The sequence below is a fragment of the Phacochoerus africanus genome, chromosome 8 (genome assembly GCF_016906955.1).
Source record: "Phacochoerus africanus isolate WHEZ1 chromosome 8, ROS_Pafr_v1, whole genome shotgun sequence".
Lineage (NCBI taxonomy): Eukaryota > Metazoa > Chordata > Mammalia > Artiodactyla > Suidae > Phacochoerus > Phacochoerus africanus.
Window position 1 is genome coordinate 169,359,815 of NC_062551.1, and position 25,060 is coordinate 169,384,874.

General features: G+C 47.8%; 1 protein-coding gene across 1 annotated transcript in view; it reads left to right on the forward strand.

Annotated features, from left to right (window-relative positions):
* Positions 1-25,060, forward strand: part of SCMH1 (Scm polycomb group protein homolog 1) — a 190,374-nt gene that overhangs the window by 89,935 nt on the left and 75,379 nt on the right. The window contains 2 exon segments of the mRNA XM_047789532.1: positions 4,673-4,761; positions 10,053-10,296. Of these exon segments, the coding sequence (XP_047645488.1) occupies positions 4,673-4,761; positions 10,053-10,296 (333 nt within the window).

Sequence of the window (25,060 nt, forward strand, 5' to 3'; positions counted from 1 at the left end):
GGTCTGTGTTTGGGAAGCATGGCTCTAAAGAGCATTCTTCTCCATTAAAATCTTTTATGATTTGTGTGTGTGTGTGTGTCCTGTTCACATCGGAACGTTGGTGACTCCCTTGCAGAGTCCTCCAGAGAAAAAAGGCGAAAAGGTAGAATGATTCTCGGGTGATATCAGCCTTTCCTCAAACCCCTTTGTTTTCCTGATCCATCCGTCCTGCGCTCAGATTCTTTCCTCTGAACAGGGCTGAGTCTGGATCACTCATTCTCAGACAGCCGGCCAGCTGGAATCACTTAGGGAGCTCTCGAAAATTTCCGTGCCTAGGCCTTACTGCAGCTCATTTAAATCTGTATTTCTGGGGGTAGGACTGATGTAGTCTTTAATACTCCCCAACCCCAGTCTAGAATAGAGCCAGCCTCTGGGGAGGCCCCTAGTCAAGTGTGTCAGGATCCCAGTATAAACCACCTGCTCAGCAGACTTGGTCACATGCTTTGGTGTCTGTGGGGGACACTGACTTGAAAGGAATGTTTTTTGTTCCTGGCACTGGCCTGTCTTCTCAAATGCTAAACAGCCTCCAGGACCTGTCAGGGGAAGGAGAATTTAAAAGGATCTGTATCTTGAAGTTCCCATTGTGGCTCAGCAGGTTAAGAACCTGACTAGTGTCCATGAGGACGCAGGTTCTATCCCTGGCCTCGCTCAGTGGGTTAAGGATCCAGTGTTGCTGTGGCTGTGGTGAAGGCTGGCAGCTGCAGACCCAATTAGACCCTTAGCCTGGGAACTTACATATTCCAAAAAAAAAAAAAAGTGTATGTTTTGTAGTTGTAGAGATTTGGACTCTGTTTCTAGAAATTTGTGGGGAGCGGGACACAAAATTTTAGAAAAGAAGTAACTTTAACCATGGTGTCCTAAATACTCATTTTCTAAATTTTAAAAATATTCTCTGAGCGCTCTCTTCTCTGCAGCAAGGCCCTTGATATTAATGCCAGACCCATCCATACCTAAGCTATCTCACGACTAGTCACAACCCCCACTCCCAGATAAAACAAGTCTGAATTAACTTTGTTCGAGTGTGTGCATGGGAGTGGAGCAGGGAAGTGGTGACATCATCCTGGCAGAACCAGAAGGAATCCTAATAGTCCTTCCGAGAGACAGCCTGGCTGAACATCCGCTTCTGACTCAGGCAAGACAGTTTGTTCAGCATCTCTCTTCCAGCTCCACTTCTCCTTTCTCTTACTCTTGGGAAGAATTTAGACAGCTCATCCAGCCTCAGTTTGAAAGCACTGCCTCAGCTCAGTGTCTTTCTCAGACAAACAGAGAAATGGTACAAGTGAAGTGAGTTGTTTGGGGTTGTGCAGTGAGTCAGTGGCCTGTTTCTGTGCATGTGTTTGTATGTGGATATGCAAGTGAGGCTCTTCTTGGAGGAGAGAATGATTTGGGAACCGTCTCGACAGCCGTAGAGCCTGATAACTTCATAAAGCTTGGAATGACGTGGCACGATGGCAGGGTGGGGAGGAGGACCCATCCGTGTGGTTCCTGGCACGCGTGCTGTTCTGCTACCTGCCACCAGAGGGCATGAACTATGCTTAGCTTCTACACCTGCTGAGGTCCACTGAGGTCCAGGCAGGCTCAAGTCACTGTTGGTTTAAACATCCGAATCCTGGCTTACTCGGTAGTCCCACAGTCTTAGGAGCATCTAGAAGTTCTTTGTAATTGCTTCTTCAAGAAATCCTCGGTAAGCACAGAACGCCTGCAGCATGCCTGGATTGAAAATTAGAGACCTGGCTTTCTGCTATTAGCCCAGCCACTTACTAGTTTGATTGTGTGGCCAGTGGTAAATTGCTTACCTTGACTTTTAACCTTGAAATTCAGTAGCCTCACTTGCCAGATCATTAATAAACCCTGCCGCATGTTTTTTGTGAGGTTTAAATGGGAGAACATGGCAAAGCATTTATCAGTTCCTGGCACCCATTTGAGAAGTGGAGACTTTTTTCTTCAGTAAAACTTTCGTGTTACTTATGTTCTAGTTGGAAAGACATACACATACACGGAAACAAGAAAGAAAATTTAGGCAGTGATGAGAAGTCAAGGATAATAAGAAAGGAGCAGGATCTAGGCGACCCTGAGGAGGTGATGTTTCAGCAAAGAACTATTAACAATTCGAGGAAAGTGAGTGGTGTTTGAGGCACAGGGACAGAGCTCAGTGTGCTTAGGAAACAGACCAGTGAATGAAGGTCGGGGGAGTGAGAAGAGGTGAATTATGAGAAGAAGCAAGTTCTAGATCTCCTAAGTCTTGTTAAAAACATAAAGACTTGAGGACTGGTGCGGTGGCTTAAGAATCTGACTGCAGTGGCTTGGGTTGCTACGGGGGTAAGGGTGCAGTCCCCAGCCCAGCATTGCCACAGCTGTGGTGTAGGTCACGGCTGTGGCTCGGATTCAGTTCCTGGTTCCAGAACTTTTTTTTTTTTTTTTTTTTTTAGCTCAAGTACCAGATGAGATCGAAGCCTCTCAGTAACCCACTCCTAAAAAATTGACCTGGGAATCCCATGGGGAGGCATATTCTCTAGTTGTTGGGAAGGAACTAAGGGCGTGAATCCGAATTTTCTAAGTGCGCCGTCATTCCTCCTGACGCGTCTTCGTCTTTCGTGAAGGTGTGGAGAGCATTTCTCTAGAACGGCTGTGTCTTGCTTGGCCGTATTCACAGGTGTAGTAAGTCACGCATGGCAGGTCTGCTCCGGCTTGGCTTTGCTTCAGCCCTTCCCCCACACAAACCAGACCTGAATTTCTGGGGAAATTTATCGTCATCATCGTCATTGCCATCATCAGATAAGAGAAGCACCCAAGACTCTTTTGGCCGTGAATGCAAAACCGCAACCCGGGCCAGGTTAAAGGAAGGAAAGAGGCAGAGGCGGGAGTTAGGACGCTCAGAACCAAAAGGTCTGAGACCTGCTGTGGAGTGTGTTTGGACACAGGGTTTTAAACACACTGTCTCCATCTCCTGTTCTGCCTTGGCTCTGTTCTCAGCTGTGTTCTCCATGTAGCAGTGCCACATCTACAAACATCCTTACAACCACGACCCCAGAAGAAGAAAGGCTGCAACACACGCGTGAGAAAACAGTTGACCCGGTTCGGGACACACGTGTGCGTGCGTCTGGTCGGGGGATGCCGGGCTCCTCACTGACGTTGTTTTCCGTCCCGTGGCCAGGTAGGTAGAGCCCGGTGATCGGCGCGACCACAGGATCTCACCGAGTTAGGTTTTTGGTTTTGTTCTGCCGTTGTTTTGCAAAACGACGAAAAGCTGGGCGAGCGACACAGGAAGTGGTGGCGGGCGAGGAGGGGCGTCGCCACCTGTTACACGCATGCGCTCTCCCGTGACGTCGCCCGGCCGTGGGAAAGGCAGCCTCACCGGCTTTGGGACGAAAAGTTTCAGTCATGCGGGGTAGAGCCCCTTTTCCTATTTCCACCCTTTTCTCTCGTCGTCTCCTGCCCTTTAATTCAGTTACAGTTGTTAACGAATCGTTCATCCCAAAAGCTGCCTCTTCCTTTTTCGTTCGGCATTTTTCACACGCACAGTGATCATAGCGGTTACGAGTGTGGGCTCAACGGCCAGATTGCCTGGGTTTTGTCATTTGCTCACTTTGAAATCTTAAGCAGTTTTCTTTATACCTCTATTTTTATCTATAAAGCAAAGGTAGTTTCTGCTTCCCTGGGTTGTCTTGAGGATTAAATTAGACAGTAGAAAATGCCAGGCACAGTGTCTCCGCACAGCCCAGTACTCAGTAGCATCAGATGCTGTCGTCGCTCTTTCGGGCTCGCCGCAGCTCTGGTTCAGCCCATGTGTTCTTTGTAGGGAACGGGGCGGTTGAGGGAAAGCCCCTGATCTTGGGATTTCAGGATGCGGAGTTGAAACCAAATTGAAGGGGGCACTTGGAGCCTCATTGGAAGACTTGCCCGTGATAATGATCTTCTTTCTCACAATTTGTCCGTTAAATGGGGGGTGCTTACCGACTCGTAACTGGAATGACACGACTAAGCTCCCTAGGCTGCTGTTTGCACTCTTGCGAAATGAGTGTTTTTGGATACGGTGCACCCTGCCGTCCGCATCAAGGCCTGACCCTTTGTTGTCTGAGTAACAATGAATATCAAAAGTGTTTTGTGCTCTGTGTGTGTGTGTGAGAGAGAGAGAAAGAACAAAAGCGAGAGAGTGTTTGTGTTGAGATGAACCAAAAGATTTACTCGTGTCTTGGACTTACCAGACATAGCTGGTTTCTTAAGAGATTCTTAAATCCCCTTTCACACTCTACCATCTAGATCGTTTCCAAGTATTTACCGTTCCTTCCCCACATCTGTGGTCTTGGCTTTTCAGGGCAGCTTCGTGGGCATGATGGATGTTCGGCAACACCTGTCCTGGCATCAGCAAACGCGGTTGGGACTTTGCTCCGCTACTTACTTTGCCACATCGCCTTGGGCAAGTTACGTTCCCTCTCACGTGCCGCGTTTCCTCATCTGTCTAGTGAGGCGTTTCTTCTCCTTAACCTTGAAGTCCTTTCCTAACAGGCTGTGATTCTGTAACTGTCACAGCGTAGGTTGTGGCAGGAGTAGCTGGATTCCAAAGGGAAAGTTTGGTGTAGTGTTTCCCTTTGAGACATATTTTTTTATCTGTTACCCATTATGTTTGCTGCAGGATTTCGGCTGAATGCCTCCTCTTGGCCCATGTTCCTGTTGAAGACGCTCAATGGAGCAGAGATGGCTCCCATCAGGATTTTCCACAAGGTACGGAGTCCCTCAGATGTCACCAGCTGCAAACTCCTTAAAGTCAGATGCTTACATTCTTTGTGTTACTGGATCTCCGATGTGTACATTGTATTTATGGCCTGAGGACGCCGTTTCAGAAACTAGTTCGGCAGAGGGATTTTTTTTCTTTTTCTTTCTTTCTTTTTCTTTTAGTGCCTTATGAAGCAGCAGTTATCCCCAGAGAAATATTATTTCTGGTTTTGTGGTCCCAGCTCTGCCAATAACGTTTTGACCTCATCTATAAAGTGAAATTCTGTCCACCTCACAGGATTGTTAAGAAGTTTAAAAAAATCTTATTAGTAAAACATATAAAATATAATTTAAATCTAAAGAAGCTAATCTTATTACGGACCATAGAATTGCATAAAGTTCATTTTCTGAACAGAAAGGAAGGAGTGCCTACTGTATGTTTGGAGTTTATATACAGTGTCTCATTTAATACTCACAATTAACTTTACGAAGCAAGAATTATTACTGCCATTTAGTAGTTAAGGAACAGATACTTTTGAAGAAGGAACTTGCTCAAGCTCACACGACTAGTAAGTGGTGGGTCAGAGGTCCAGCCTCTGTTCATTCTTGCTGGTGTCTCACGGGGTGAGACAGTCAGTCTGCTTCCAGTTGATCTTCCGCGAGCTTAGAGTTACCAGCAGGGGCACTGAATCAGGGTTGACTTTGCTGCCATCTACGTCTAAACCCTGCAGGTGCCAGGTTCCCGGGATACAGTGTCCTGGGCAGCTTGAAACCCTTCCACTGCAAGATACCTCAGAATGGTGAGGAGGCGGGGCGTGGGTGGCCAACAGATATCCTCATAAACGCTTTGTTGACCTTACCAGAAAGGAAGAAAACTCTCCAAGGCCAGAGTGAAGAAGGAAAACCAGAGGGTCAGGTGTGCTGAGCCTGCGGGGGCGTGAAGGGGCTTTGCCAGTCTTGCTTCCTTGTCTTTTTTTTTTTTTTTTTTTTTAAGGGCCATACCCATGGCAAATGGGCATGTGGAGGTTCCCGGGTAAGGGGTTGAATCAGAGCTGTAGCTGCCAGCCCCAGCCCCAGCCACACAACACCAGATCCGGCAACGCCGGATCCTTAACCCACTGAATAAGGCCAAGGATTGAAGCTGCGTCCTCATGGATACTAGTTGGGTGCATTATCGGCTGAGCCATGACGGGAACTCCTGGGACCTTGTCTTTTAACACATCAGTATGATAGACGGTGAGGCCTTGGGCCCGTGCAAGGCAGAAAAGTGGGCTTGGGGCTACCACATAAAAACTCGATCCCTTGTGTGTTTACCCCTAGTGAAAAAGCCATGGTGTTAAAGGAGGAAGAGCCTCTGCCTGGGCCGTGGGCGGGTGGGAACTGATTCGCCTCTTCTGATGAAACAGTCTGGAGTTCCCGCCGTGGAGCAGCCAAAACCAGTCCGACTAGGAACCATGAGCTCGTGGGTTGGATCCCTGGCCTCCCTCAGTGGGTTAAGGATCTGGCGTTGCCATGAGCTGTGGTGTAGGTCGCAGATGCAGCTCAGATCTGGCGTTGCTGTGGCTGTGGCGTAGGCTGGCAGCTGCAGCTCCAATTGGACCCCTGGCCTGGGAACCTCCATATGCCGCAGGTGCTGCCCTCAAAAGACAAAAACCAAAAAAAAAAAAAAAAAAAACCCAGTCTTTTCTCATGAAAGTCCAGGGTTAAATATACTGCTTGTGTTTGTCTTGGAACTTCAAAATTACATGGAGATATTTCTGAGTGCCTGGCAGAAGCAACCCAAAGCCTCTCAGGAGGACTTTGTGGTTTTCATGCCAGATGGCATGGGATTGTCAAAAGTGAGGCGCTGCTGAAGATGAGTTCAGTTCAGTTCACAGTTGCAGAGCCCTCAAAACTTGCAAAACACATCCAGCATCATGAGACATCAGCGGACACAATCAATGTAAGATTATAACCTCAAGGGCTTTTAGATAATAGAAGTATCAGATAGAGATTGTAAATTAAGTATTTGAAAATGATTAAAAAGATGCTCCCATCATGGCTCAGGGGAAACGAATCTGACTGGCATCCACGAGGATGCAGGTTTGATCCCTGGCCTCGCTCAGTGGGTTAAGGATCTGGCGTTGCCGTGAGCTGTGGTGTAGGTCGCAGAGATGGCTCAGCTCTTGCGTTGCAGTGGCTGTGGTGTTGGCCGGGACCTGCATCTCCAATTCGACCCCTAACCTGGGAACCTCAGTATGTCGTGGGTGTGGCCCTAAAAAGATTCTTTAAAAAAATGAAGAAAGAAAATGATTAAAGAATGAAAAGAAGGAGTTTTAAAATGAGTAAAGTACAAACCTCTTTTTTTAAAAGACAAATTAAAAAAAACAAATTGAATATCTAGAAAATGAAACTTATGAACCATTAACTTTAAAAATTATTAGGTAGTTGTATAAGCAGCTTAGACCTGTAGATAGAGAAGAATTAACTGAAAGACATATGTGAGGAATTTCCCCACGATGAACCACAGAGAGATAAAGAAATGGAACATATTGAGAAGACAAAGAGCATAATATTAGAAGGTCCAGTATGTGCCAACCATGAAATGCAGAAAGATTAATTAGAAATAATAAAAGAGTCGATATATGAAAAGATAATGACAGAGTTTTCAGAGTGTGTAATAAATACAAATAGACACCTTAAAACATCACGGTATGTACCTAAAATCAAAAGGAAAGGTCTGAGATGGCCTTCCTGCCACCGCCCAGGGGATTAAGAATCTGACTGCATCAGCTCGGGTCACTACAGAAGCAGGGGTTCAGTCCCTGGCCTGACACGGTGAGCTGCAGGATCTGGTATTGCTCCAGCTGTGCTGTAGGTCACAGCTGCAGCTCACGTTCAGTCCCTGGCCCAGGAACTTCCATGTGCCAGGGGTGCAGCCAAAAAAGAAAAAGGAAAGGTCTGAGCACGTGACCACATAGAAGAGACTTATGCGAGGAGACTGGCTCTAGGACCCCTCCTGAACATACCAAAATCCACACGTCCCGCTCCTTACCTAAATGGCATGGAGCACATTGGGCTTCATAAAATGGATATGACGTTGCCCTTTGTATCTGAGGCTTTCCCAGCCATGCAGGCTGAACCTTCAAAGGGATACAGTTGGGCTAACAGCACATTTCTTGATAAGCCAAAAATAATAGAAAAATCTCTTCCAAGAACTAGGAAAAAATAACTGTCCACCTAGAATTTTATATCTAGTTACACAGTTACTACAGCATGAATGCAAAATCAAAACACTTTCAAAGAAACTAATACAAATAGATACTCGTACGTCCTCTGGAAGAACAATTGAAGATAATTGAACTCAGCTAGTGAGAATGAGATGCAGAAAGTAGTGCTGAGGAAAGATTGGTTAACATATTACATATAAAATTAATCCTTGCCTATAACTGTATAAACCAGATCTGGTAACAAAAGTGGTAAATTGGCCAAATAACGGTGTGGAACTTAATTGCCAAACACCTGTTAACTCAGGAGTAGTTTTTTGTGTTGTTTTTTTAATTTTATTTATTGTTTCAGGGCCACACCCACTGCATATGGAGGGTCCCAGGCTAGGGGTGGAATCGGAGCTGTAGTCACTGGCCTACACCACAGCCACAGCAACGCCAGATCCAAGCCGCATCTGCGACCTACACCACAGCTTTCTTCAACACCGGATCCTTAACCCACTGAGCAAGGCCAGGAATCAAACCTGCGTCCTCATGGATACTAGTCAGATTTGTTTCCACTGAGCCATGATGGGAATTCCTTGTTTGTTTGTTGTTGGGTTTTTTGTTTGTTTGTTTGTTTAGGGCTACAGGTGCAGCATATGGAAATACCCAGGCTAGGGGTCCAATCTGGGCTGCAGCTGCCGGCGCTACACCAGCTGATCACAGCAGTGCCCAATCCGAGCTACGTCTGTGACCTACACCACAGCTCATGGCAATGCCGGGTCCTCTAACCCACTGAGTGAGGCCAGGGATTGAACCCACATCTTCATGAATACTAGTTGGGTTCTTTACCACTGAGCCACAACGGGAACTCCCAGTTGATCAAATTTTAAAAATTGAACAGCAACAAGTGGTTTGAAAATAAAATTTTAAAAGATAATCTTTAAGATAGCAATAACATTATAAGGTCCCTAGCAAAAAGTTAGTAAAAAGCATGAGATATTTACAGAGGAAAATTTTACATTGATACCGAAGAAGAAATCTACATTAAAGGATACTTGAATGGAAAATACCATCAGTGTAAAGATGGAAGAAGGCTCAGTGTCACACATACAAAGGTTATTTCTTCCCAGATTATAAATTCATTGGGATTCCAGTCAAAATACAAATAGGATTTTTCTGTAGAACTTATGATTCTAAAATTCATATGAAAGATCAAAGGTAAAGAAAAATCAAAATGCTGTGGAAGAATAACAAAGTCAGGGGACTTTTTCTGCCCGATATCCATTTAACCAGACTGTGTTGCTGGTCCAGGATCAGACAGTACAACCAGGGAGACAGAAGAGAGTGGACGGTACTTTTCTAGAAATTTTGCGCCTCATTATGCATTGCAGGTCAGCGCCCAAGAACTAGCGAGACTACTGCAGAGAGTGAGCAACGTACCGTCACTGTGGAGGGCAGTGAGCAATGTTTGTTTTAATAAAGCGGAAGATGTGTGTATCTGTCCTGTGACCCAGCAGTTCTCCTCCTCGGTATCCATCCTAAAGAGGTCCCCGCACGTATGGGGACAAAGGAACAAGTGCAGGCGTGGCCGTTAAAGCTCTCGAAAGAGCAGCAGTTCAAAACAACCTTAACTATATCTGCCAGAAGAGCATGAAAAAATTGCCGCGTCTACCTGTTAGCGGTTAAAATGAACGGGCGCTCTTTTATCAACGTGGATGTGTTTCACAAACATAACGTTGAACAAAAAAAGCAAGTTGTCGAATGCTATGTTCAGTATAATACTGTTTACGCGAAATTTTAAAGTATGCAGATGATAACGTACCTATGTAGCAAAATGCAAAACATGCGTGGGGAGGGACCCAAAGGGGGATTTAGCTTCATGTGTACCTTTTCTTCCTTTAAAGCATCTGAAGCAAAAATGTCAATAGGTTAGGATTAACAAAGTGATACTTTGCTGTTCTTTGAAATTCATTGAAAAGAAAGACGAGAGCTCCATTATAAATCGTATACAGCAATCATTTTTTCATCATCCGAAGGAGGTAGCAGTCCTTGGACATACACGGCCTCTTTCTTTGCGTCTAGGTCTGTGTGTTTCTGTTTCTCACCTAGGAACCACCATCGCCTTCTCACAACTTCTTCAAAATGGGAATGAAGCTAGAAGCTGTGGACAGGAAGAACCCGCATTTCATTTGCCCAGCCACGATTGGGGAAGTGCGGGGCTCGGAGGTGCTTGTCACTTTTGATGGGTGGCGAGGGGCCTTTGACTACTGGTGCCGCTTCGACTCCCGGGACATCTTCCCTGTGGGCTGGTGTTCCTTGACGGGAGACACCCTGCAGCCGCCCGGCACGAAAGGTAAATGCCCATCCATGAGCCCTGGAAGCTGGGACCCAGCTTGGTTGGGGGACTCTCTAGACCCTCACGGTCGGCACACCTTCATCAGGCCACCTCACTCGCAGGCAGAGGAGGGCAAGGGCCAGCAACTTAGGTAAGAACCAGGGTGTACTCAAAAGGGGTCAGAGGACGGTGACATCAAAAGTCACGCAAAGCTACACGTGGCGTTTGAGATAAAGCAGGAATTCCTCGCTCTAGGTATCCCGGTTTCTGCTCGGGCAGCGAGCTTCTCATCTCTCTCCCTCCTGTTCCCGGCTCGTTTCACGTGTCGAGTGGGCCTTCTCGAGGCTCACATCGTCCTCGGGTCCCGGGCGGCTTGATCGCGGAGAAGCTGCAATGACATTGCCTCGTATAAACATGCTTAGCAAGTACGTAGCATAATAGAAAAAGCAGGGGCTTTGAAGTAAGACTTAGGCTTGAGGTCCAGCTCTGCCTTTTACTGGCTGTGTGGCTTTGGGCAGCTGGATCACCTTTCTAAGCTTCAAAATTCCTGTAAAAGAATACCTACTTTATAAAGACATTGTGAGGAATAAATGAGATTCCGTGGGCGAAATGCTCATGGAGCATCTGCAAATACCAAATGCGAAGCCAATGGTCTTCTTATACTGCTGCTGCTGTTATAATAGGCATCGTGCAATATTTTATTATGACTACTATACGATATGCTCTGTTGTCATTCTAATGCTGTTATAGTTGAGCCAGCCACGGCCAGTGGGAAAGGGTGTGAAGTGCTCGGTGGCACCACAGAGCCGTCGAGTGGTCGACGATATTTCTAATGACCATGGTGGGGGAGGGCATCCAGGGTGGCGTCTGAGGCAGCTCTTAGAAGGAAAGTGGAAGATAAGAATCTCAGTCCCTCAAGTCTGAAAATACTGTGCATCTGTGGGAGTAGAAAGCCACTCTTCCTATATTCTGCATATTTCTTTTCTAAACCTCTGTCAGTCATTCATTCACTGAGCCACATATTGATCCCGCATCTAATCGTGAGCCAAGCTGAGGATGTGGCAGTTACAGAGATGAAAAATACCTATCAAGTGCCCTCACGGCACCTCCATTCTGAGGGATGAGATAAGTGATAAACATTCAAATCAAGAAATAAGCAAGATGATTTCAGATAGATAATTTCTTCGAAGGAAATAAAGTGTGACGCAATAGTGACGGTAAAGGTGTGATTGTGAAGGAATTATTTGTTTAACAGCTTTATTGAACATAGTTGAAGTGAAGGCAATGGCACATATTTAAAGTATACAGTTTGGAAGTTCCTGTTGTGGCTCAACAGTAACAAACCCAACCAGTGTCCATGAGGATGCAAGTTTGATCCCTGGCCTCGTTCGGTGGGATAAGGATCTGGCGTTTCCGAGAGCCGTGGCATGGGTTGCAGACGTGGCTCAGATCCTGCATTGCTGTGGCTGGTAGGCTGGCAGCTGCAACTCCAGTTTGACCCCCTAGCCTGAGAACCTCCATATGTTGCAGGTGTGTGAGCCTAGGGAAAAAAAAATGAAGTGTACAGTTTGAAAAGTTTTGACATAAATGTACATCCATGAAACCATTGCTGTAATAAAGATAACACCATCCAAAAAAAAAGAGTTCCCATCGTGGCACAGCAGAAACGAATCCAAGTAGGAACCATGAGGTTGTAGGTTCGATCCCTGGCGTCGGTATGTGGGTTAAGGACCCAGCATTGCCGTGAGCTGTGCTGTAGGTTGCAGACACGGCTCGGATCTGGTGTTGCTGTGGCTGTGGCGTAGGCCGGGGGCTGCAGCTCCGATTAGACCCCTAGCCTGGGAACCTCCATATGCTGCAGGTGCGGCCCTAAAAAGACAAAAATAAAAAAAGATAATACCGTCATCCTCAAAAGTTCCCTCATTCCTCTTTGCAGAGGGGGAGCTTCTTTAGATAGAATTTCTTTTTAGGAAAAATTGTCTGAAAAAGTGATGTTTGAATTCTATGACAAGGAGAAGCCATCCAAGGAAAGAGAATTCCAAGCAGACAGATGGGACATACATACAGTGGTGCTGGGACATGACTGAGCTTATTATGTTTCAAGGCAGAAAGAAGACTGCTCTGACCACAATGCACTGTGTGAGGGGAAAGTGGCAAAATCCTGTAGGACCTTGTAAGCCAGAGTGAGAATTTAGATTTTATTCTAGACACAGCGGGGAATCATTAGAGGCTTCTGTATATAGAGGAGTAACAAAATCTGATTCACTTTTAAAAAAGTCACTTACACTTATGTCTGAGAAGATAACTCAGTGATTAAAAAGATAAATAACCTAGTTTAAAAGATGGTCAAAAGTTTTGTGTATTTTTCTAAAGAAAACAAACAAAAGGCCGTGAAGCTCTTGAAAAGATGCTCACTAACTCGTCACCGGGGAAGTGTAACTCAAACCCCCAGCGAGATGCCACCTGTGGGTCTGGTTACAACCACAGAAGACAAGAGCAAGTGTTGGCGAGACTGCCGAGAAATTGGAACGCTCGTACACGCTGGTGAGATTGAAAAACGCTGCAGCAACTTTGGAAACCGTTTGGAAGTTACTCCAGTGTCAAACATCGAGTTACCTCTGGCCCAGCGAGTCCACTTTTGGGTGGACACCCAAGAGAGCAGAAAACCGTATGTCCGCCCACAAGTGGACCACGACCATTCACGGTGGCATTGTTCACAAGAGCCAAAAGTTAGGAACAGCCCTGGTGTTCCTCTGGTGAAGATACACCTAAGATGTGTTATATCCATGTGAAGTATTTAGCACTGAAACAAGACGAGGTATTGATACGTGCTACAGCGTTAAATGTAGCTTAAAAGCAGAATGTGCTAAGTGAAAAAAGCCCGTCACAGAAGACCACCCATTCTATGGCTGCATTTATGCAGAATGCCCAGAAGAGGCAAAAACGTGGAGACAAAAGTGGGTTAGTGGCTTCTAGGGGGTTGGTGGAGGGGAAAAGGGAAGTGACTGCTAATGGGCGCGGGGTGCCTTCTGAGAGGGTGATGAGTAGTCTAAGGTCAGACGGAGAGGGTGTTGGCACAAGCCTGTGAACCTGCTCAGAGCACTGAACTGGGCGCTTTGAAAGGGCGGGTTTTACGGTGCGTGAGTCGTGTGTCAGGCAGGCTGGTGTTGCCAGCCTCGCTGGGGCTGCTTTATGGCGAATGGGCTGTGCCTTGGCTGTGGACAAGGAGAAGCTGAGGGTCGCTCGGATTAGGTTGGTGGCGCAGCGTGGAGAGAACCGGAGACGGGGCGACTGGGGAGAGGAGAGAGACTCTGCCTCGGGAGAGGGCTGCTCCTCCGTGTGCTTCGGGAAACCAGCGCCCTGGGGTCCCTGTGGGAAATCTTTTGCCCTCCGCTGCCGACGCTGAGACGCTGTCTCTGTGGAAGCAGCAAGAAAAGTGCCTTGGAAGTGGTAGCAGAGTCGTTCTCGTTTCCTGGAAGTTCCGACCCGCCGTGCCTTGGCGCTCCAGGCTGTGTTCAGTTGGCAGGTTGGTCTTCTGACTTTCTCGCCGAGGGAACTCCGTCGTTTTGACGGGAGCTTTGACCGAGAGCCATCGGGCAGTTCTCAGAAGCCAGAGCAGCTGAGAGTCCTTGTGTCCAGAAATGGGGGGGGGCGTGTGTCTTTCTTCTGACTGCACAACATGCCGGTGGGAACGACGGGGCGCCCGCGGCCGATGCTTCCGGGGGGGGGGGGTTGCCCGCGCCTCTCCTCCTCTTCACTGTGTCTCTGGAGACCTGAGCTTCTCCGCGGAGGATGAGATGGGCCGAGCTCAGAGAGGAGAAGGTCCTTGCAGTTGTCGTCCCTCAGTCATCCTTCCAGCAACCAGGTCGCCTCCTCCAGGAGCCCCGCCCCCCCCCCCCCCCCCCCGCTCCCGCCCTCAGCAGAGGCCGCGAGGCAGCTCGCGGTGCTGCCAGAGCTGGGGCTTTCTCCGTGTCCCGGCTACGAAGCAAGCAAGCGGCGCAGGCCGGAGGAAACGTGATCTCACTCGGTTCATGTCACCAACCAGGTGTTCCCTGTGTGTGAGCCGCTTCTAATCCCACCGGCTCCTCCTTCCTTCCTACCTACTGGTCATTGGTGCGCACATGTTGAAAACATTCAAGCAACTTGCAGTTGTTTCTCGCTCCCAGTAAGTAGGAAAATTCCATTGGATGTTCTTTTATACACGTTATTTCTTTATATCTTCCTGGTGACTCTAGAATAGGTATTTTCAGATCTGTTTCATTTAGGAGAAAAATCAAAGTTCAGAGACTTAGGCGACTTGGTTCTGTTGATTCCTGAGTCTGGAGGGAGAGGCCGTGGAGATGGTTTTGCAGGGCCAGCTGTCAGGGCCATCCCTTCGAGCTGCGATGCCTTCACGTGACTCCCCTGTCCTCTCCCCATTCTCCTCTGGGCTCTTTGCAGAGCTCCTTTTGAGACCCTGGATTTTGGCTTCCAGATCCTGATATGAAATAGCAAAGAAGCAGTGTAGTGTAATCTCAGAGAACGGAGCTGAAATCTAGGCCCAACTGTGCCACGAAATAGCTTCATGGCTTTGAACAAGGCGTGCCTCAAGTGAAAGGTTGAACAAGGTGATCCTTGGTACAGTGTTTCCTCCTTCCCTGTGTGCACGCGCGCACACACGCACACACATGCACACGCGCGCCATTTCCGTGATTATTCCAGCTTTGGCCTTGTACTCTGGTCACATCTAGAAACTCTGGCCTTCATGCATCCACCCAGCAGTTATGGATAAAGATATGCAGTAGAGCAGCCCCATATTAGCCGTGATCGGTGGCGGGTTATAGAGAAACACCTACTTTGGGGGTTGACAGAGTGATTAAAATGAGAAAGTGGGTCTGCAGATGCTCGGAAGCCTGAAGGACAGAGTGGATGCCCCCTGTCCTTGAGTGAGGTCTGAAGTTAGATGTCCAGACACCCCAAGAAAAGGGAACTGCACGCGGAGACACTTCAGCGCTCTGAGCCAGGAAAATGTGTTTGTGAGATGAGGTTTGTGCGGTGAACCCGCGCTCCCCTAACTGTTTGCTCTTGATTGGGTGCTGATGGCACATCGGTAGGAATGGGAATATGAGGAAATGGAATGAGCGACACCGCATTATGAGCGGGGTTCCCTCGCAGATTCTTACTGTATCCGCCTCAGGGACGGAAAACCCCTGTCCCAGGCCTCTTTGCCCGCCTCCTTAAGCTGCGCTTTGGCTCTGCCCAGTCCTCCCTCCTGCCTTTACCAACCACAGACGCCTGAGAAGGGAGGCAACTTTCTGGCACATATCACGAAATAACTGCAAACTGTTGTTTCGTTATATGTGACACAAGGAGTGGAAATAGTGAGATATGACTCTGGCAGTTCCTAAATTTGACCACACTTGTTGTCTTCTTGGGAATTGTTAGACCCGCGTAGTTTTCCTTGGCAAGCTTTTGCTAACACCTCCTCTGTGCCAGCATCAATATATATTGACTTGCAGAATCCCTATTTTAAATAAGTGTAGATGGGTCTTAAGGAAGTCATATTGGAAACCAGTGATATAAACTCTACGTATTGCATTGTTCTCCTTAATGCCCTTGAGGATTGATTTTTTGAGGAAATATTGCAGTTACAAGTGAGAATTTCTGAATCTCAGTAGTGACTGACGAGGAGACAGACAAAGCAGGAACATTCATGGATGTTAAGAAGGTAAGGGAAACGTGGCAAACTCTTAGCGCAAAGAAACACAGACGCCTGTGGCGGTGACGAGACCCAAGGCAGGGCTTTGACTGCAAGCTTCCGAGGCGTACGTAGTCTCAGGCCAGCGGAGGCCAGCGTGCTCCCTTGGCTGTAGGCCGACAAGCAGACTTGCCATCACAGTGTTGCTTTCGTGCTGCCACCTCTTGAAATGGCCTCGACTTGACCAGATGTGTTAACAGACCATCTTCTGAGAATGCGTGGCCCTCCGCTTGCTGAAATGGTTCCTGAATCATCTTAGCTGTCGCCCAGACAACTAACCAAGGTCAGCCGCTCCCTTGAGTTGCATTAATATGAGGCTTTTGAAGTTGGCTGTGGTCCTATCATGCATAATTTTATCATCCTTCTCTTTTTCCCACTCTGCAGATTTAGCAGTCTAGAAAGTCCCCAGGAAGCCATGAGATGTCCTTAGCGTTGCCAAGGTCCCCTGTCCCCGCTGAGGGAGTGAGAGTCAGGTGGGAAGGAGGGCGCTGGACACGGGGAGCGGAAGGTGTTCATTCCCGAGGAGCAGCGGGAGGCAAGCCCTGCTCTGTCAGCGAGCTGGAATGCGGAGCAGTGGCGTTGCAGCCTTGGCATCAGCCCGGCCGGCGGCACGTGGCTGAACCCGGCCGAGGAGCCACGCTGACGGAGAGCGGGTCCTCCCAGTGACGGCGCCCAGGCCAGCGACCCGCCGCCGCCGCCGTCCAGGAAAACAAGATCCCGGCCGGGAAACTTGACACGCAGACGGGCTCCCGCTCTTTTCTTCGTTTCCACTGTTCGTGTTCTGTGTCGTGTCAAGACACACACAGGACTTACATTTTACGAGTCAGTTTCCAATTCCAGGCGCTCCTTTGCTGCCACAGAGAGAACATCGGACCTGCGTCCTCTGGGGCAGTGGAGACTCCTCACGAGGGATTGTTGGAGAAACGCCAAAGTCAGGGGCGCCCTGGTGCCCTTCCTCGTGACCAGTCGCTGGGTGTGTCTAGTTCTTCATCTTCCTGCCTTTACTCGGGGAGAAGCTGTGATCTGCTGGCTTCAGAGCAGCAGTGGAAAGAGCGTGACCCGTGGAGACTTTAGGGAAGCTGGAACTTCGGGTCTGGCTTGAGCCGGGCGTCCTTGGGCAGCCTTGTTTCTCCACCCTTAACACAACCAAACGGAAGCGCTGTCTCGAGAAGAGGGGAGGCCAGAAGGTGGCGCTCTTGCCCTGACCCCCCACTGCAGAGGTAGCTCATCTACAGTTTGCCGCATACCCCTGTGGACGTTTGTGTAAAATTAGGGCTGGACGATCTCAGAACACCCTCGTAATACTGTGTGTAAAGCCGTCCCCGTGACAGCGTGTGTAAACCTACCTCGTTCTTCGTAGCAGCCTCACAGTACTTCGTCATCATACTGGATTGACGGAGGGAAGTTAACCAATCACCTTTGGGTGGATAGTGGAGCTTTTGTAGAGTTTTGCTGTTAAAAGCGACCCTGTAATGAAAATCAGTTAAGCATAGGTCTTAGGAAACATGCATGAGATTTTAGTAGCTAGCTGTCTGCAAAATGGGTTTGCTGGGTCAAAGAGCATCAGGATTTGTCTATTGAGAGTGATGCCAAATTGCCCTCAAGAAGGTGTTACATGCTGCAGTTATTCTGAGAGCATTTGAAATACAAAGGCATTGATTGCAATAGTGATGCCAGTTCCGCTTCTTTTTGGGTTGTGTTACGAAAAAATTAAGTGTTCATTGTATAAAATTTGGAAATGGGAAAAAACAACAAGCAGAATGATCTTTCCACCAAAGTTTCTTCACGTTCCTTTCATTTGTTTATTAAAGACTGTGGAAACTGAAGGCAAAAAGAAAAGAGGAGGTGAGGCATTTGCGTGTGACTGAGCTGCCAGCTGAATGCCCGCCATTCTCGCGGCGCATCCCCTTTGCTTAAAAGAAGAACTGGGACATTTGGCAGACACCTAAACGAGGCGAGGCTGTCGTATCTCGAAGGACAGCCAGCAGAAGTATTTGCTGTAAATGAGACATTTAAACTTTGAAGTGAAAGCTGGATTTTACGGAAAACTCGCATCTACTTACATGAGCCGGACACCTTCCCGACTCGCGAAGACCTCGGAGCCGCTCGTCCCCATGCTCCCTCCCACCTAAAAGTGGCCTTGGGGCTCCCTCGTGGCTCGGCAGGCTGAGGGCCCGGTGTTGTCACTGTTGCCACTCCGGCTGCAGCTGGGGCCCGGGTCCAGGCCCCGGCCTGGACCTTTTGCCTGCCACAGGCACAGCCAGAAGTAAATAAATTTTGGAAGGTGACTTTGCCTTAATAGTAAATGTGAGATGTCTGGAAGGGGAAAGCCAGGACCCCAGACTCTCAGAGCCGGAGGAAACCTCTGAAGTCCTCCAATGCAGCCCCCGCCTGACTCGGGATTCCCCTTAAGAGGATCCTCCGTAAGTAGTCGTCTGTCCCTTGCTTGAATTCTTCCAGAGTCGGGGAGATCGTAGCCTTCCTCCCATTTGCGACGGCTCCAATTGCTAAAAATGCTCTTTTTTAAAATTTTAAGTCGGAATCTGCTCCCCCCCCCCCAGTGTCTGTCCATTGGCTGTAATGTTGTATCTTGTTTCACCTAAAATCTTTTCATAGAGCTCTTGATAATCTTAACCCTCCAATCTTTATTCTGTGGCTCTCTCTGGGATTGGACAGAGTCTCTAAGGCCCTAGTCAGCGTGGACTCCTCTTGATCCGCTTCAGTTTATGGTACTCTTCCTAGAATGGACTCACACGCTGGGCGTGGTCTGGCTGGGGCAGGATGCAGTTACGCTCCTGCTTCCCTTGAAAGGGAACCACACGCTGACCTGACTTGTCGAAGACAAGGGATTGCATTTTTCCGAAATTCTTACATTCTCCGGTGGCCTCAGTGGAGGCTTAATATTACTCCTTATCCAGTCTCAGCACAGGTGGACCCAAACCTCAGGACATAATGGCATGTTGGGCAATGGGAGTTTTTCGGTGGGTTTTTGTTTGTTTGTTTTGTGCTGAGGAATAAAGATGGTAATTTACAAGACTTGGAAAGTGCTTTTGCATAGTCCTGTTTGTAATCACAGTACCCAAGTTGCGGTAAACCAAATATTTTCCTCAGTGCAAGTTTTCATCAGATGGAATTCCTCTTCATTCCTCTTCGGAAAAGTCTCCATAGCTTTTCTTTCTTCGAGGTAGGAGGGATCTGTTCTGTAGAAACCTGGAAGCCTGCCTTAGAGCGGAGTTCCCTAAGGTACACATGACCCCTCGCCAGAGTACCCTGTAGAGTCGGGATTACTTGGAAAATAGTGTAGATCACAAAAGTGTATTTAAGCTTTTGTGTGTCTGCTCTGCAGTACTATGGTAAACTGATTCGTGTTGTTCAGAAAGATGTTTAATAAGCACCGTTTTGGTAAAAAAGGAAGCTAGCATTTACCAAGCCCATACAGGGTTCCCAGTCCAGCAGACCCTCCTAAGAGGAATGAGAACTGAAACTGGGCAGGTCTCTAGGTCACATCAGTGCAAGCTTATCACGTCCTCATCCTCACACTTGCCCCAGCCGAGGTCGTAAATCCATAGCGCAGAGGGGTTTCAGATTCGCGAGGGTCTGAACACGGCGGGGTCCAACTTTGACGTCTTCCTCTGTTACACGCACTCCACTCCTCTGTGCCTCAGAGGAGGCTTAGAGATAACGGTGGGTAGATAAGTCTGAGATAAGTGTGAGTGAGATTAAGTGAGTTAATGAATGTTAAGGTCCTTTGAGGATGGTGACGTGTGGTTTTCAGGTGACGGGTTTCCATCGGTGATTTTGTAAATGCAGAGTGAGATCTGCCAGAAACTCCAGGGCCCTTTTTGGCCGCAGCAGCTGGGAGTGTGGAAGAGTTTGAAATGTGTGTGGGGAGGAGAATGAGAAAGATCGGGGGTGGGAAAGAGACCTTCGGAACGCCGGTAACGAGGTACTGTACCTCCGGACAAGAGAAGCCAGCTTGCTAGGTGAGCCCCCCCCAGCTGTTCGGCCGTGGGCAGTGACATCCAGGGGTTCTCGCAGGGACGGGGCCACCGGTGTGTGTAGCTGTGCGGTCGCCCGTGCCAGTTGCGATAATCCTAGGAGATGTAGCTTCCCTGGAAAGGGATTGGAAAAGCCACCTGGGGCAGTGGACAGGACCTCCCCCCACCCCCCGACCCCCCAAGGATATCTTGGGTACACGCAGGTTTCTCTGTCCTCTTCTCACTCTGACCAGACTGCCCGTTGTGGTTACTGGAAGTCCGGCTGTCCCCTTCGACTACCCTGGAGGCCTATTGGGATATAGGGGCTTGTGGTGTTTCTTTCATTACTTGTGCTTTTTATTTTATCTTATTCTACTTCATTTATTTTTGGCCGCTCTCGCTGCAGGGGGAAATTCCTAGGCCAGGAATCGAAACAACACCATAGGATGTCCCTAGCCACAGCCGTGACAGCGCCAGGTCCTTAAGCTGCTAGGCCACCGAGGAACTCCACTTGTGCTTTTTAGTGAGAAGGTATCACCACACTTTTTTTTCTTATATTTATTTGTGTGTGTGTTTGTATTCAGAGTTATGGTACCATGCATCAAATAAAACACTGTTCTCATCTTGACTCACTTGGTGGAAGCTGATCCTCAGCTCCGTCCAAACCATCAGGAAAGTGTTGATTGTATTTCCACGTTAGCACTGAGAGTAAGTAGATTTTTAGTCTTGTCTTTCCAGTAACGTCTGCGGGCCCACACCTGGCTTTCAGTGTAATGTATGACACTAAACACTGTGAATTCGGTCAACTCACTCGAGAGCACCGGGTTTTGGATGTGAGGTAGCTGGCATGCTAGACGGCAGGGCGTGTGACCCTATTAGAGGGAAGAGGTACGGATTTTAATAGAATGTGAGGTGGAAACAGTGGCCCAGTTTGACTCTCTTTTACATCCTGTTCAGTGTGAGTATGTTCAGACCGATGGGATTCTCATACAACTTTAGACAGAAGGACCTTTTCAGAGGTGTGCCGGCTCTCTGGCTTTGAACAAGTGCTTTAGCCTCTCTGAGCCTTGGAGTCGCCATCAATGAACTGGAGGTAGTAATAGCTCCCACTCTCTGTCCTGAGGAGTTAAATGAATTCATACGTTAGAACAACAGCTAGCACATACTAAGCTCTCAAGAAATGGGAGTCCCTTTCTAGCCTAACACCGTTATTTTATAAGTAAGGAGGCGGAGTTCCCGTCCTGGCGCAGTGGAAACGATTCCGACTAGGAACCACGAGGTTGCAGGTTCGATCCCTGGCCTCGTTCGGTGGGCTAAGGATCCAGCGTTGCCGTGAGCTGTGGTGTAGGCCACCGACACGGCTTGGGTCCGGCGTTGCTGTGGCTGTGGTGTAGGCCGGCAGCTGTAGCTCCAATTTAACCCCTAGCCTGGGAACCTCCATATGCCATGGGTATGGCCCTAAAAAGCAAAGCGAATAAATAAATAAATTTAAAAAATAAAATTATAAATAAGGCATTCACTGGTGGCCTAGCGGTTAGAGGTTCAGCATGGTCACTGCCGTGGCTCAGGTTTGATCCCTGGCCTAGGAACATTTTTTGGCATGGCCAAGAAAAAAAAAAAGGAAATTGAGGTCCCGTAAGAGTAAGTTACTTCATCAGATTTTATTTGGCTTAGCTATCAGTTTGTTGTTTGAGTGATGATAAGTAAAGTGAATTTTTCGTGTGTAGTATTTGAAAGTTTTCATTTTTGTGTATTACAGAAAGACAGTTGCTTGAAAAATAGAGCAGAATATTTAAGAGTTACCCCCAAATTAATCAAGTTCAAAATAATAATACCATACAAATTGAATAGGTGAATAAAGAAGGAGTGTTGGGAAGGGTTCTTGGAATTTGTGTCGTCTACGGAAGGATGCCCAAATTGTTCGCCGGCTGGAGATGCAGTAGAAAAGGGTGTCTTGGGGGTGGACTAACACGTACAAGGCACAAGCCAGGGGAGAACATGACTCCGAAGCTGAGGCACAGAGCATGTCAGGATCTAAGCTCAGGCGAGGCAAGTTGATAAGCAGGCCTGTTCAGAGGGACCTGACCTAGAAAAGTTCGAAGAGGCCATTGAAGGGTTTTCATTTTAGCCAGAGGGTGACATAGCAGTACTGGTGTCTTAGACGGATCTTTGTGACCCGTTAGAGGAGGGGTAGAGAGGGTGGCTGGGGGTAGATTAAAGGCAGGGGGACGGTTAGCTGGCCATTTCAGTGACCAAGGGTGAGGATTTGATCTAAGGTAGTGGCAGGTGGGATTGGAGTGAAAGAAATGAATTTGAGACGTTCAAAGGAAAATCTCTCTGGGAAAAGGCATTTTCTTTTTTGAGCCACATCCCTTTATGCTTTTGGTGTCAGATAATCTTACATCCGGAAGCAGACTGATAGGCTGGAGAAATGCTAGGGAAACCACGGACTTGGTGTTAAACCAAAAATAAGATAAATGGAACAAATGCAGAGTTGGAGATAGACCGTGTCATCAGCAGGGTCTGCCACATCTAAGCATAGACAAGTATGAAACCGAGAAACCAGATCTGAAACCAGCCAGAAGAACGGCGAGTCAAGAAGGCCGCTTGTCCAGATCAGTTCGCGGTGAGATGCAGGGTCTGCCCATCTTGAAGGCATCCTACTCCGAGCCAGATTCTAAAAAGCCGCCTTGACTTCTAGATGTACTTTTATCTCAAGCACGGAAGTAACTACTGTAACCCGTTATTTTAAGTCGCGTGTAACTCAACTTCTTGTACTGAGACACATTGCCTGTTTGCCAGTGGGGAGCAGAACTGAAGGGTCTCAAAGTGCTCAAAAACGAGCGGGTGAAGAAGGGGCCTCTTCGGTGAGCCAGGTTAAAAGGCCAGAAATCTCTGCGAGTGTGTGCAGCCCCTGGAGCCCACTACCTGCTATGACGTGGAAAGCGTCTGAGTGGTTTCTCACTGATATTGGCACGAGAAGGACGTGCACAAAAAGGCGGAAAGGGGGAGGTAGGGCACTGGGCTGTCTGCACTCTGCAGAGACCCCAGCGGGCTGACTTTGGCCCTGGGGTGGAGTCCCACCGGCCGTGTCTTTCACCGGCTCCGTGACTCGGGGCCCACGGTCAGCACCCGCGCAGGCCTCGTCCTGCCGTCGGTGGTCCGTGACCGCCGGCCTCTTTCCAGCCCACCCCCAGCCTCCTCCGCTCTTCTCCCTCCCACACCGCAGCAGGCGGGAAGAAGACTAATGTTTGTTGGCCAATCTGGACAAGAACATCCTAGGTAAATACTGTTATCTGTCTTACAAACGAAGAGCCCACAGTGCAAAGTAACTTCCTCGAAGTCACATCACGTTCAAATGTCCGTGGTTCCAGCTCCAGCTTATCCATTAACTTCCTAGAAGATCTCTCGGCACATGTTTTTTCCCTGCAATTTTTAGTTTCTCCACACATTAAAAAAGGGAGATTAAGCTAGATGATATGTAAGCTCCCTTCCAGCTCTTAACGGTCTAAGATTCTGCCTGGGCAAGTTCTCCAGTTAGTAATCGGAACAGAGGCGTAAGAGGTTGGTGTCTCTTCGTTCCTCACGTTGCTGTCGCTGCTGGACCTAGTCTGTTGGCCTGCATCGCCCATCCTCCTCCTCTCCTTCCGCATGGGTAGCAACTCGTATATTTGTTCTGATTTTTATTCTTTACAGGCAATCCCCTGAAATACAGTTCGATTACATTACGTAGTAAATTTTATATTGTTTTTCACTTAAATTACATCATCTGCCTTGTGCTGTGTTAACCCACCGTCTCCGTGGCCGTCCTTTTAGTGATTACATAATTTGGTTGAATCGATACACAGTTGTTTGTCTAATTATTCTCCGAGTTTGATAACCCAAAATTCTTTTACACTAATGCTATAGTAAACATATTCAAGCACTTTCAATGCTGAGGAGCATAGACTTAAGATAGGTTCCTAGAAATACAAGAGTCTGCCCAAAAATTGAATATTTTTAAGGATCTTGACTGCACAGAACAAATCTGCCCATTTTTAAGATACACCTTTGTGTATTCAATCAAGAACCTTCTGTTTAAAACCAACCAGAAAAATAGCGTCAGAATGGCTTTTGTCTCTTCTAGCGTGTGTTTGGCTAGGAATCCAAAGCCAAGCAGCTGAGAGGTCATCGTTTTACGTACCAATTACAGTGTTCCTGCACTATAAACTGTTTGGTCTGATTTTTTGGTAATTTTTTTAAATTGGAGTGTAGCTCCTGTAGTTTCAGGCCTGTGGCAAAGTAATTCAGCTATAGAGATGGATGTGTCTATTTCTCCAGATTCGTTTCCTTTCTAGGTCATTACAAGTTATTAAGTAGGGTTCCCTCGTAGGTCCTATCTTGTCGGGTGTCTATCTCATATGTAGGAGTGTGCGTGTGTGTGTGTGTGTGTGTGTGTGTGTGTGTGTGTGTGTGTGTGAATCCCAAAGGCCTAATTTATTCCTCCTTCTTCTTCTTTCCCCTTCGGTAAAACCATGAATCTGTTTTCAGTGTCTGTGGGTCTCTTTCCGTTTTGTGCATAAGTTCGTTTGTATCATTTTTCTTTTTTCTTTTTCAGATCTGCATATAAGGGATACCATAGGATGTCTGTCTTTGTTTGGCTTCACTTCACGCGATCATCTCTAGGCCCGTCCGTGCTGCCACAAATGGCACCATTGCACATGCTTTCCGTGGCTGAGTAGTATTCCACTGCACACATGTACCACGTCGCCTTTATCCGTTACCTGTCAGTGGACATTTAGATTTGCTTCCACGCCTTGCCTGTAGTAAATAGTGCTGCAGTGAACACTGATTGGGGCGTATCTTTTCAAATGATGGTTTTCTCTAGATACATGCCCGCGAGTGGGATCGCTGGACCAGGGAGGAGTTCTAGTTTTAGTTTTTTAAGGAGCCTCCAAACTGTCCTCCACAGTGGCTGTGCCCGCTTACGGTAGAAACTGTTGCAGGCTAGAAAGCCGTAGATAAGAGACGTTGCCAGTTATTTTGCCATTCCGTGTGGGGTGCTGTTGTTTTGCCATAGGGAGTGGGG